The 13,964-nt window shown below is 39.2% G+C and overlaps 1 protein-coding gene across 1 annotated transcript; it reads right to left on the reverse strand.

The window, feature by feature from the left end:
- Positions 1–254: 254 nt before the first annotated feature.
- On the reverse strand, positions 255–13,168 carry WBP4 (WW domain binding protein 4; the record flags this gene model as incomplete). The annotated part of the gene is made up of 9 exons (XM_009865400.1): positions 255–462; positions 3,247–3,491; positions 4,519–4,658; positions 7,149–7,215; positions 9,387–9,442; positions 10,316–10,528; positions 11,317–11,440; positions 11,538–11,600; positions 13,096–13,168. Coding segments are annotated over 9 exons (1,189 nt in total), but the record flags the coding sequence as incomplete, so codon positions are not given.
- Between the last annotated feature and the right edge of the window lie 796 nt (positions 13,169–13,964).

Raw genomic sequence — 13,964 nt, forward strand, 5'->3', positions numbered from 1 at the left:
TTTGAACTTAAAATAGTATGGTTAAAATAAAAAAAAAAAAGTATTTACAATATTGCATAAGTAATATAACACAAACTTCCATTCCAAAACCAATCACATCAAAATAAAATAAAAAAATATTGCAACTCACATCTGTTTTAATACCTATAAATCCTTAATTTCTATCCAACTTTTTCTTTATAAAAGCCTGTTTAAAATATTAAACTTTTTGATTCACTCTAGCTCAAACAGAATCTGAAATGATTTGTTAAGTATTACTGATCACTTAGTCTTTGCCTTAAATTTCTAGATTTTCCATTTTCAAATTTCCTCTTTTTAAATGTCGGCACCCCTTCTGTCAGGTCTCCAAGGGAGGTGACTGTCTTCTCCTTAAAAATCACTGGTTCATCTTCTGGAATCTCCAGCACCGGAGGTGCTAGATTGTCACTCTCTGTACTAGGAAGCTCCAGGTCCACTGTGTCACTGGGAGAAGAGAGGAAAACACAAAAGGGTTAATCTACACAGAGAAAACAACAGGGTGTACTGCAGACAATAACCCCCACGTGTGATTAGCAAAGCAGCTTTAAACTAGATGCAGTCTTCTAGCCAAGATCATCATCGTAACAGGGATCAGGACAAAAAAAACCCAAAAAAACACCACCAAAAAAAAGTTCATTGTTTCTTCCGTGTGGGCTGCCACAAAAAAGTAAAAAAATTAAGGCCTCATTCTGTACCGAGCTTGTAGCATGGCCCTAGCACTCATCAGGTAACCAGTCCTGCAAAGGACAACAGGGCTGAGGATGCCTAAATTTAAGAACACCAAAAAAGGGTAGTTAGTCACTAGCTGGCAACTGCCGAAACACTATGGAGTAGCTTCAGCTTGAAGAAGAGGAGGCTGAGGGGAAATCTCATCACAGAATCACTAAAGGGTGGGTGTCGGGAAGACGGTGCCAGACTCTTCTCAGTGGTGTCCAGTGACAGGACAAGGGGCAATGATCACAAACTGGAAAACAGGAGGTTCAACCTAAATGTAAGGAAATACTTCTTCACTGTGAGGGTGACAGAGCACTGGCACAGGCTGCCCAGGGAGGTTCTGGAGTCTCCTTCTCCAGAGACTTTCAAAACCCGCCTGGACGCGTTCCTGGGTGACCTGCCCTAGGGGATCCTGCTCTGGCAGGGGGGCTGGACTAGATGCTCTCCAAAAGTCCCTTCCAACCTGTGATTCTGTGAAGTGTCCAATCTTGAGGGTCTGCCTGACAGAACAGAGCACAGGTTTACCAACTCAGCCAGGAACCCCAAGTTGGGAGAAGCAGCTTCAGTTAATACTGATCCGAACAAATCACAGACATCAGCTGAAAATAACCAATCGGTTGGAAGAGGTCAACACAACAACACTGTGTTGTACAGTAATAACCTGTGGCACAAACACTGCGTGGAGAATAATGAAACACTTCACAGAAAATGATCTAAACCACAAGTCCATCAGGAATCACACCAGCATAACCCTGCTGCCAAGAGTATTTCCTGGCCGATCCATACAAGAAATCTTTCAGTACTGCCAAGCGTCAGTCTGACATCAGCTCGTGGAACACACCTAGTTTCAGGTCCTACACTTCAAGGAAGACATGGATCAGCTCAAACACCCAGACAAGAGCCATGAGAATGACTGCAAGTCAACAGTCAAGAAAATGTGATTGTTGCAGCCTCCCAAAAACGTAAACGTCCTTGAAGTGGTTGGCCCTGTTCCTAGCCTCAATTTAAAGTAAATAATGAGCAATTGCTTTTGTCTCACATGTGTGTGTGTACCTTAAGCCTGTATTTTAATGTACTGAGTGATATAGGAGGTTCAGTAGATGAAAGCACTTTTTTTCAGATAGTGCCTTCCAAAAATCTGAAGGAATTAATCAGCTCTAGAGTCCAGGAGCAGCGAGCTGGTCCAATACAGGAGGTGTCACATACACATTATCATCTCCAGAGGAGCGCATCTGTGCTTCACTTAGTTTGAACAGTGACAAAACTCGTACCTGCTGAATAGTTTAGAACCAAAATGCTGGAGAATTCTTTGAGTATGAGGGAAAAGACTGTTTTCATTTTCTAAAACCTAATTTCTCCAGACCTCTAGAGGACCTCACAAAAAAACAGCCCTAAAAGCCAGTATGCTTCACCAGAACAAAAATGAGCCATGTCAGGCATTATGCAATAAATCAAATCAAACCAAACCTCCTGATGAGCTGCATGTCATGAAAACATCTGCAATACATCAGCTGGACATGGGAGATGGGAGACAACTTCCAGATTAAACACTGGCATAACTACATTACACGTTTTGTCTTTAACAGCCTTAGTTAAATCACTAAAGAAAGCGTCTCCCACCACACTAAGAGCCTCCACAACTTACCCACAGTGACAGCAGAAAAGGTTGTAGAGAATTTTGTTTTGTTTCTGCTTAACTTTGTTTCAAAATAAGGGAAATCAGGGAACAAGAACAGCTGAATCAGAAATATTTTACAGCAATACCAGGTGAAAGTAAGACACACAAAAAAGGTATCTTTTAGGCTGTGTCCTTCAAGTGAACAGTTAATTTCTCACTTTGTCATGTTGTATTATTTGCTGCTTGTAGAAGTAATTCAGCCAAACGTATCAGGCTTAGGCAGAAATAACTCAGAATCTAAAAAACCAGACTTTATGTCAGTAATCATCGATCCCACAGGGAAGGAATTCAAAGCAGTGCTAACCCAGTACCATCAAGGTAAGGCTGCTGGTGGTCCTAGAAGATCAAGATTGATCTTGAACTCCAGGCAGAGTTAGCCCAACTAACTGTAAGGAAGAAACAGAATTTAGCCTGGAAGTTGGACGCCCTCAGAAAGCTGCCTGTGCTGTTCCAAGGCTGGAAGCAGTCAAAAAAACAGTCACAAGAGCTCCTGAGGCAGCTGAACCAGACTGTTGAAGGAGACATTGTTAAGGAACGTAAGCTTAGAGTAACTACATTTAAATAGCTGATACTCAGCCTCTGAGGAAAATGATAACAATGATCCTTTAAATCACTTTACTGTGTACTCATGGTAAACTTCTACACTAAAACCAAAACACCACTGCTATCCACTATGGGAAACTATTAATCACTGTGGAAAGAAGTGTATTTGGGCTACATTTCCAATGACTGCTCTGCTAACGCTGCCAGAATTCAGAAGAAAAAGCTCCAGCTCATGAAAACAAATATTCTGGAAACAAGTATTATGAAAATAACCAGAGTAAAGAAATCCTCACCATGGCTCTTCTTCTTTTTCTTCTTCTTTTGCTTCTTCTTTTTCCTCTTCTTTTACTTCCTGAATTGCTCTCCATTTTCCCTGAGTGTTGGTCTTGTTAGATGCTTCTTGGGAAGCTGATGTACTCTCCTCTTTATCAACAGTTTCTGCTGGCTTAACTTCTCGCCACTTCCCATAAGGACTTAACTTTTTAGCTCTGGGAGATTTTTTCCCTTCCTCTGATTCTTCACCATTATCTCCTTTCCTCTAAAGAGGAAAAAACCCACCTTAAGCAAAAATGCCTAAATAAAAACACAATGTAGCTTTATTTTACATCTTTTATTTACTATTATCTACTATTCATACTTTTTAACCAAGAGTAACTTGAAACAATAAACCCACTTGTAATAAAATCTTTTTTTTTCCTCCTTGAGATTTCATCACGTACAGAGTTGAAAAAAACCTTTAAGTGCTACAAAAATTTAAAGCTGGAAAACCCCATCTGTCAAGGCTGAAGTTAGAAAGGTGTAGCCACTGCAGAAGTACTTAAAAATCAAGCTTAGCATGTCTTAAAAAAAAAAAAAAAGGCAAAATTCACATACGGCTTTCTGTGCATGTAGAGACACAGACTTCAGCTAATACATGGTAATAGTTTATAATGACGCACAATGACACAAAAATATAATTTTAGAATTAACACCTGTCTATGAACGTATTTTATATTTAAACTGTCTCTGACTGTTCTGAACTAATAGTTTCAGAAGAACCATCTGACCCAACAACGGCCATAATCACACCCTTTATCTTAAGTTTTAAATCTGAAGACAAAAATACATATATAATTGACACAGATTTTGTACTATGTGCTGCCAACATTCTTCTCAAACTACAACCATGTCATTTTCAGTCAAAACCGCTCCCTAAAGTTCTCTCGGCAGCCACATTTACCGCTGAAGGTTTGAAGTCATCCTCACACTGAAATCCAAACCATTTTGAGGATTGTTTCAGAGAGATGACAGTTACCATTCTCAGAGAACATCGCATTTCTCATAGAATTCATGAGACTTCTGGTGGGCAGAAAGCAAGATCATGCTTTCTGTACTGGAACAATCCTACCGATGGAGCAAATAACTGAATAGAGATTCATTTGACTATTTAAACAAGTGCAAACATCTACCTTCAGCCACAGAGTTTAACCTCATTACAGTGAGTACAGCCTATCACAAGAGATAAAGGACAAATCATCTTATGCTAGAAAATTAATACTGTATGTAAAATAAATCTGAAAACTTACCTTGAAATTTCTTTCTGAACTCTGTCCTCCATTTTCACTGTCTTCTGAGTCTGATTCAGAATCTGTTTCCGCACACTTGTCACGTGGACTCTTCTCATTTGAAGATGAAATGAAACCAGCCGGTTTCTCCCACGTAGATACTGTCCAAGATATTTGAACAGCCACATTATTTATGTTTCTAATTCTGATCTGTTACTGCTTTGACAATACTGTTTTTCAAAACCAGTGCCTCCTGACACCAAAACACAGCAAATAATTTGGCACAAGGCTTTTGCCTTTGCTCAGCATGTTTGTTTTAATAAACTGAATCAGAAGGGTAACATTTCACTTCCCAGCAGGGGTACAGTCATGACAGCTGAGTTCGCGGTTGATAAAACTTGTTTTAATTAGCGCCTAAGAAAACTGCGGTCCACAAGGCTGTCGTCCCTCTCATCCTTACACAGGAGAGACAAACTGCCCTCTAGAGGTGCCTGTTTGATTTAGCTGACCACTAATTACAAAGACAGGAAAAGGGAAAGGACGAGAGCTGTGAGCCTCGGCTCTCCAGGCAGGTAAAGCCCTGTGCTACTCGATGTGGCAGCATTAGAGCTCTAATGAAAGAGCTGTCAAGCAAACAGGGAAATAGAAACACCACGCTGAAAAGATAGGGAAGCATGTTCAGGATATGATCACCCTTTCAATTACAAGGTAGCATTCCAGCAAACACACTGAGGAAACAAATAAAAGTTGGGTCCATGGTCTTAAAACTGGTTTTAGTAAAGATAAGGCACACCAACTTTTAACCTGTGATTTTATGTAAGATTTCAAATGTAACAAAACTCCATTTTTCCAATTATTTTATCTACTTCTAAAGAAGTCCCATACTTAAGGTAGGAGGTGATTCTCCCCCTCTACTGCACTCTCGTGAGACCCCACCTGGAGTGCTGCGTCCAGTTCTGGAGCCCACAGCACAAGAAAGAGATGGACGTGCTGGAGCGTGTCCAGAGAAGGGCCACGAGGATGATCAGAGGGCTGGAGCACCTCTCCTGTGAAGACAGACTGAGAGAGTTGGGGCTGTTCAGTCTGCAGAAAAGAAGGCTCCGAGGAGACCTTATTGTGGCCTTCCAGTATCTCAGGGGGGCTACAAGAAAGCTGGTGAGGGGCTTTTTAGGATGTTGAGTACTGACAGGACCAGAGGGAATGGATTAAAGCTAGAGATGGATTGGTTTAGACTGGATGTTAGGAAGAAGTTCTTCCCCATGAGGGTGGAGAGACACTGGCACAGGTTGCCCAGAGAGGGGGTGGCAGCCCCATCCCTGGAAGTTTTTAAGGCCAGGCTGGATGGGTCTCTGGGCAACCTGATCTAGTGGGGGATGTCCCTGCCCATGGCAGGGGGGTTGGAACTAGATGACCTTTAGCGTCTCTTCCAATCCCAACAATTCTATGATTCTATGATTAACAGGCACGTGCCTAGATGCATCCTGAAGAAGGTGTACGAAACTGCCAACGAGTGACTTGCATGAACAGAACAGTCTCCTACAAGTACTGCTGTCACCTAGCTTTACATCTAGCAATTGTGAAAAATTCCCTTTCCTGGGTGCCACACGCAGCCAGCACAGCGCGGTGCAGCCTTCCCAAGCCTGACTCACAGCACTAAGTGGAGAGATACCGGTCTCCTCAGTTACATGTCTGAGATGAGACACTACAACTATTGCCGCCGGCTAAAAATTTGTCTTGCTTTCAGAGGGTGGGATTAGTGTCAATAAGGAATTTTTAAGCATTTCCAAGACACTTATGGCTATATAAAAGTAAGAGATCACTTTAGCATCTCACAAGTCAAAATTTTACCAAATATAACATTTAGAATTAGGGAGTGTTATTTGTCGATGAAGAACTTTATAAAAACGAAACAACGAAAGGCATAAAATATATCTGGACTTAGAAGTCAATGTCAAAAAATGACCAGCATCTCCTTTCCCTTTCAAAAAGAGAAATCACAAATCATTCAGGCAGGGGAGTAGCATGTTAAAAAATGAAAATTTTGGGGCTTTTTTCCTGTTCTCGGCATCATTAAAAATGCCACTTCATACTCAACAGCAGAGGGAAAAGTCATAGCCAGCATAAAATCAGTTGCTCTCCAGAAAGGCATTACTGACCTTAAAATGATTCAAACAGATTTAGAAAACAGATGCCTGTTCTGAGGGAGTTAGAAGAAAGTTCCCCATTGTGGGTGAAAAGAAGGGAAAAATAAGTAGGAGGTAGGATTCTGGACTCTCTTATCAATGCCATGTAAGCACGGGGCAAAGTTCAGGAGATTCTTACTCAGTCCTACACACCTGTCAACACAAAATCCTGCCCCCTTCTGGCTTCCAAACTATAATTTCAATATGTATGTATAAAAGAAGGACCCATACGTTAAAGTTATTAACAGAATGTCTAAAAAAAGCTATGAAGCACAAATGTATACACACTGACAAAAGCTGTACACACTACAAAGCTGTACTGTCAAGCAACAAGAACAGTTCAACTAAGGTAGCAGCTTAAATAATACAGAATTTAGTAATGTCCTGAAAATGCAGTTATTTGCAATACAAAATGTTTCTCTGAAAAAACATTTTAAACAGCTTAACCAGAAAACAAGCTCTCCTTACCTCCTGTTCGTGTGTTATAGTAATAGGTATGACCCTCTTCGCTGACACCTTCTACCCACTCTGCTGCCTAAGAAAAAGATAGAGGAGGTAATTAAAAATGTTTTATGGATCAGCCAAAGTCTTACTTACTATTCAACCCTTGAGTACTTTTTGCTCATACTTTTACTGTTTTAAAGCTTGAACCCTTAAAGCTATTAGCAAGTATTCCCTTTGACTCAAATGCGATTGAATTGCTTAACTTAAAATACTGCAAATGCACACACACCATTTTTTTCAAACTGTGGATAATTGGCATGATGCAGTATAGTACATTTTGCCATACAGTTCAAATCATTCTACAGTCCATTATGTTACATGGTGCTTTTTCTTTTATGAAGTATCTACCTCTGAGGTTCTAATTTCCTGTTTGTGTTACTGTCTTTAGTAAAGTTGGAGAAAAAATTTCTCTGGAAGACTTGGGGTTTTGTGAGGGCTACAGAAAACCAATGCCAATAAATACTATGACAAATTAAACATAAACAAACAAATAAACCTAAAATTTATTCCAAACCAGATCTTTCCCCAAAACAACTGAAGAATCCAACCTTCCAAGAATGCATGCCAATGAATGTACTTCTTTAGTAAAGAATCAACAGTTTCAAGAGAGCACTGTTTTTCCCTATTGATTAATAAATGAAATGTGGCAGAAGTTGCTGGTTTGTCTTTGTGGATATGTAATTAAAATAAAGATGCTTTGCAAAGTCAGCCACAACAAGATGGTCATTACCCATGACTTAACATCTTCCTTAGAACCTGATTTTCATGAACACTTATATGTCCAACTACTTTACTGCTGCTTAAATACTAGTACTGCTCACTCCCCTGAATTAGGCAGAACATCTATATAGCTTCACTAAATATTATTTTTGCATTAATAAATGTCTGTGTGTGTATATACAGACACATACACACGTAGATAGGCTTTTGCACAGACACGTATCTGCTTAATGCTCTGTAAAACTTCATCGTTTTAAAAAGCACAAGAAAATCAGAAGTTAAAATTCTCACACCCGCTCTGTAAGCAGCAAAAAAATTTGGAGCAGTAGGTTCAGAGCAGGCAAAGGCAAGAAAGCCTTCAGCGAGCAAGTTTCCTCAGCTATTTGCTCTCAAGAGTTTTCAGTGTGCTAGTTTCAGCAAAAGAAGAAAAGGAAAATTTATTTAACGGAAGTAGAAAAGGACAAAAACCTAGTTTTAAATACAACCCACACCTTTTGTTAAGAGCTAGATCCTGAGCATTTTATATCTGGTTCTCAGATGTTTTCAGCAGATACCTGACACCAGGCACACTGCATAAATGCTAACAAGCACGATGCCAACCTAACTCAAGTCACAGGTGGTCTCAAGATGCTACTCTGCTCTCTCCACCTCTTTCAAAGCCTGAGCAGCAAGCTAACGTGATGTTAAACAAGGTGAGTCCATGAATCTCACTTGCACTACATATTGCAAGCACATCCTCTAATTTCTGGGCAGTGAGTCCCTGTTAAGAGATCTGGAATGTTCTTAATATCTTTAGCTCAGACTAAATAAGGGAGCAATCAAATGCTTGTTTTTAGCAATAACAAAAATAACTCAAGACGCCACAAAGTCACTGAGCAGGGGGAGGGAGGAATGGCAAAAATACAGCCATGTGGCATTCGACAGATATCAGAGGCTGAAGGTGTGTGTTTATGATACACCCAAGATGAGCTAACTTCAAATCGTTGCCAAGAAGGGAGCTCCTCCTCTCCCCGCATCAGCATTTCTCCGATTACCCAGAGAGCTGACGACAAGGAAACAAGCCTACAGGGCACTAACCTAAACTCTGATGTCTTCACGCTGTGAACTGGTTCACTGGCAGCGCAAACGTGCGCCAAGGACGATACCTTAGAGATCATCTAGTCCAACCTCCCTGTCATGGGCAGGGACACCTCTCAACTAGATCAGGCTACTCAAGGCTCCATCCAACTTGGCCTTGAACACCTCCAGGGAGGGGCAGCCACAACATCTCTGGGCAATTTATTCCAAAGTCTTGCCAGCCTTGTATTGAAGAATTTCTTCCTAAGATCTAATCTAAATTTATTCTCCTTCAACTTAAACCCATTTCCCCTTGGGTTTAAGTGCAAACAACTTATCTTCTGCTTTCAGCAGACTTGCAAACTGCTTATTTTTGATAAGTGTTTAAAAGGACAAAGAAAAGTATGAAAAATAGTACGTGGTTACCGTTTTTGAGTTTTGAGAGTTGCCTTGGAATCCTTTAGGTTTCTCCCACTGTGATTCTTGAAAAACAAAAATATATTTTACCCATTGTTCAATCCTGTTTACCTTTAATAATCTTTAGGAAAAAACATATCTAAAGGGTATGACACTGATGTAAGCACAGATACAAACCAGTAATACAGATTCACCTAATTGGAATATAAATCAAACCTATTGTATAAACAATTAACAAAAATATTATAATTACGGTTGGCTTTACTGGGACTAACAACCTTCCAGACTCTATTAAAATATGGCTGGTACACAGATACTGGAATTTTGATACAAAAAATGTATGTTTTTTTTAAAGTGATAGCATAGCCCAGAAGAAATTAAACACAAGATTTTTGCCTTTTGGAAGTTATTTTGTACGAAGAAAGACTAGAGTAAACATTAATGTCAATCATTAAATTTATACAAAACAACTTGTAATATTCTCATGATTCATAAAAGAGGATTGCTTTTCTGCTCTAAAATAGATCATAGCACATAGCTTCTCAGCAGAAGCCAGATAGATAAATCGTGTAAACATGGAAAGAAACAATAAAGTCAGCAACCCATAACTGCTTTCATTTACTTGGGCACAGTGAATTTATTTCACATTCCTGATCAGGAAGTTTCTTTAGGAAGAACACACTGATCTCTTGTATACTTAGCTACTGAAATGCTCAACATTTTCCAGAATTACTGCATTCTTCCATTACCGACAAATGGCAAAACCGGTCTGAAGTTCTGGATACCTCTCAAATGTCAAATATCAAAACTCCACCTAATTGTTCACATTTTAACAATCAGCTTACTACTAACAGAGCAGAAAAGTAAAGAAATGCAGGTAGTCTTTTCCCATTTACATCCAATAACTGTATCTGCATTTGCCCCTCACTAGTTTTTACCTCCTGTTCTGGTGTTGTAGTAATAGGTATAGCCTTCGGGAGACAATCCTTGCACCCACTCCTTTGCTTCAGTTTTTGCTGGCATTGAGGTGTCCTGAGTTGTCTTTTTTTTCTTCTCTTTCTTTTCCTTCTTCTCTTTCTTTTCCTTCTTCTCTTTCGTTTCCACTGTGTTACTCTGTGTTTTACTCTGTGTCGAACTTTGACCTACATCGTCTTAAAGAAAGTAACACTTTCTTTTACAAAAAGAGTAATAACGTGAGCTTAAATATTGGTCATCCTGGAGCAACAACAGGAAATTTTCTTCTTATGAGTATTTTCACTCATTAGTATTACACCCATAGCAAGTAAACTTAAAAGATTATATTCAAAGAATCCTGCATTGTAGCAAAACTATATTGTCATAAGGAAGCCCAAATAACATAAAGAGAAAAACTGTAATGGCCAATGAGCTCTAACTAATCAGCAACAAAAAGAAACTAAAGGAGTTAAGAAAGAAGATAGCTTCTACGGGACTTTTAAACTACTAACTTTTTTTAAAGGACAGTATGTCTTCACATGGACAGAACAAAAGTACTTGCTGAACTGCAAGCTGAGTAGATTCCCATCTAAGCTTTTTGACACCAGTGGGAACCCAATCTCTCCTACTCAACAGGAACTTTTGTCTCCAACTGGCAAAAGTGAAATGTAAAATTAACTAAGGGAAGCTGCACCACTGATTCAAAACACCAACTACAGTCTACTGTTTGTTATCGCATTGTTTAATTTTTCTACTCCAAATTGGATTATTCCATGGACCAGAGGATACCATAGCTAAAAACATTCTGTACCACAACTACTACTGGCAATTTGCAGACTCTTTTTTTTTTTTTTTTAAATGAGTAAACACAGTCCTGAAGGCCTCCTCTCATGTCCTTAAAACCTAATTTAAGAAAAAAAAAAAACTTTCCTACTCAATATTCGTTCAATTCTGTCTTTAATCTTTTGGCAGCTATATGAACTACCTGGCTTAATTCCAAGCCTTTTCAAATCCTCTTGATAGGCTTTCATTGCAGCTTCCTCCATTGCTGCAAATTCTTTTGACATGTTTTCTTCTTCTTGTGCTTTTTCCAAGCTTTTCTTTTTAATCTAAAACAAAACAAAAAACCCCAAGCGAATAAATTAAGAGTCTGACAATGAACAAGATTAAAATTAAGCATTCATGCAAATAAGATATTTGAGTTACCTCACTAATTCTTTTTGCGACATTTTCCTTATGATTCTTTCCTCTTTCATGAAACTCAATGCTCTTCAAAGTGAGAAGAAACCAAGAAAAATAATATGTATTATACAATTACAATTTACTTAATTTTACTTAGTTAGAATTTAACTAGACTAAACTTAGTTGAACAAGCCTAAACATAATCTGGTCTGAAAACACAGTAAACACAACAGCTATATAATGGCTATCGAAATTCAGGAACACTTGAGAAACACTCAACATAGAAATTATGAAAAATCAGTAACACTCCAAAATGTATAATAAAATTCTGTCTTTCTAAGATTCGAAATTTTTCAAATAATACCATTCAGCACACAGATCAGAGACAAATAACAGGGAGTCTGGGCTCCTTTTCCATGCTATCCTTCCAAACATCATCGCCTGATTTTTTTTACCCTCTGTTTTCATGCAAGCTTTTAAAAATCTTGTTCTATACAGCTTATTTAGCATTCTAAATATTAGCTGTGGCGCTTAATTAGATTATGCTCCACAAATATCCCATTGATTTAAACTAGTCTCCAGGTCCACAAATCAGAAAAAGAAAGAGAGAGAGAAGCGCAAAGTAGGAGAGTTGGGGAACTGAGGTCACCAGAACACACTGCAAGCCAAAAAGCTGCTGGAAAGGCTGAAGCCAGTGAGAACTGGAAAGAACTCAGAAGCTCTACAAGGTACAAGAGTAGAAGTTCTCCTGAAGGTCTCACAAAAAACATCTGAGCTCATTTAGACGTCCAGATGTCAAGTGCCTAAGCCTGACCTAGTAATCCTAACGTTTCTTTGCACAAACTGACATGCAGAGGATGCACAACCGGGGGATGAGCCATCTCATTTCAAGACAGAGTTTGTAAGTTACCCAAATCCCCACCTTTAATATGTTTTTCTCTTCACTGACTGCAAGAAGAGAAGTGAACCAATTAGCTCACGTTTGTCATTCCGGACTGCAGGTATCGAACTGTAAACCAGATGAAGCTCAGCTCCAGGAGCACCCCTGGCATCGAGTCAGGAATGCAACAATTATTTCTAAGTGAGAAACCAATGGGTCTAGTAGTCTATGAAAGGCATCTTTGGGGCAGAAACACCTTTCTGTAACCCAGTAACATTTCTGTGGGCTGTGTGAAATGAAAGAAACCTGCTTCAAATGCTGAGAGTGATGGCTGTACCAGGCCTACTGTACATAAACAGTATGTACACGTCAGGTTTTGGTTTCTACTTGCATATGAAAGCTAGGAATAGGCAAGGACAACATTTCAAGGGAGATCAAATGTTAAGTTACAGAACTTGAAGAAAAAGCGGGGTCAGATATTTTAGTTCTTATCTGTACTGCCACGCAGAACAGCACCACCATCGTGTGTGTAAGTATCTGGCTCTCACATAATGTATTTTAAATATCACAAGTATTACAAAGGCATTTTTAAAACCCAAATTTCATGCATGCATAGATCAGAATCAGAAGTGATGTTACAAGCCTGTAATTCAAATTCCTAGAATTTCAAAATCATTGACATAGTACAGTACACCATCGTACAGGCCTGTTGTCCGCTATCCAGCACTTGCAGTAATCACAGAATTTTTTTGGCTGAGACTTCCAGTAATCGGCCCTGGGGAGAGAGGAAAAGAAAAGATGTATAATCTGAAACTCTAATCAAGCCACAGGCTTTTATATATGTGTGTGTATGGATATATATATCTTTCAGAAACTAAATTTAGTCCTCTTTGGGTGATTGAGTGCTTAAGAGGTTTTTTTTTCTTTTTTTGTTTAAAACGAAGTTTGGGGGGCAAACAAGAGTAGCTATATTAACTACTGCGTGCCATAAAGCACAGTTCAGTGCTGGGCTTGTGCCCACCTGGCCCCTCAAGATTGACGAATTTTTCCTGTGGAGGTGATACTGTGAGAACCAGAAATACAAGACAAAGCAAATCAGAGACGAACAAGCAGCTCTGGATACCCCAGATTCAACATAGGGCTGCCAGGAAAGCGCAGCTTGCCCTGTTTTTCATAAAAATGCACACAATAGATGTCCTTGAGTGTAAAATTTTAGATTTAATGCTCAAGCCTACTGCGGGTATAGTACACAGTGATCCCAGCAATGCAAAGGTGCAGTCCTGGACAACATGAGCTACTGCTCCTGTCAGAAACAGATTCTGACCTGTCACAGCAGCACATTTTTTGGATGTTTCAGTGTAAAAATGTGAGTATTTCCGAACCACGCAATTTAGATAAGTTGCCTATTTGTGAGGAAACTCAGGAAAAACTCTTCAGAGTTCAAAAAACATAAAAGCATTTAATAATAAAACAAATAATCCCTCCAATGCCTGTTTCTTCATCAAAAGATGCTTTCTAATGCCAGATGTAACGCTTTAGTTCAACAGCACACATTCCAGCAACAGACTTCT

The sequence above is a fragment of the Apaloderma vittatum genome, unplaced genomic scaffold (genome assembly GCF_000703405.1).
Source record: "Apaloderma vittatum isolate BGI_N311 unplaced genomic scaffold, ASM70340v1 scaffold16792, whole genome shotgun sequence".
Classification (NCBI taxonomy): Eukaryota; Metazoa; Chordata; class Aves; order Trogoniformes; family Trogonidae; genus Apaloderma; species Apaloderma vittatum.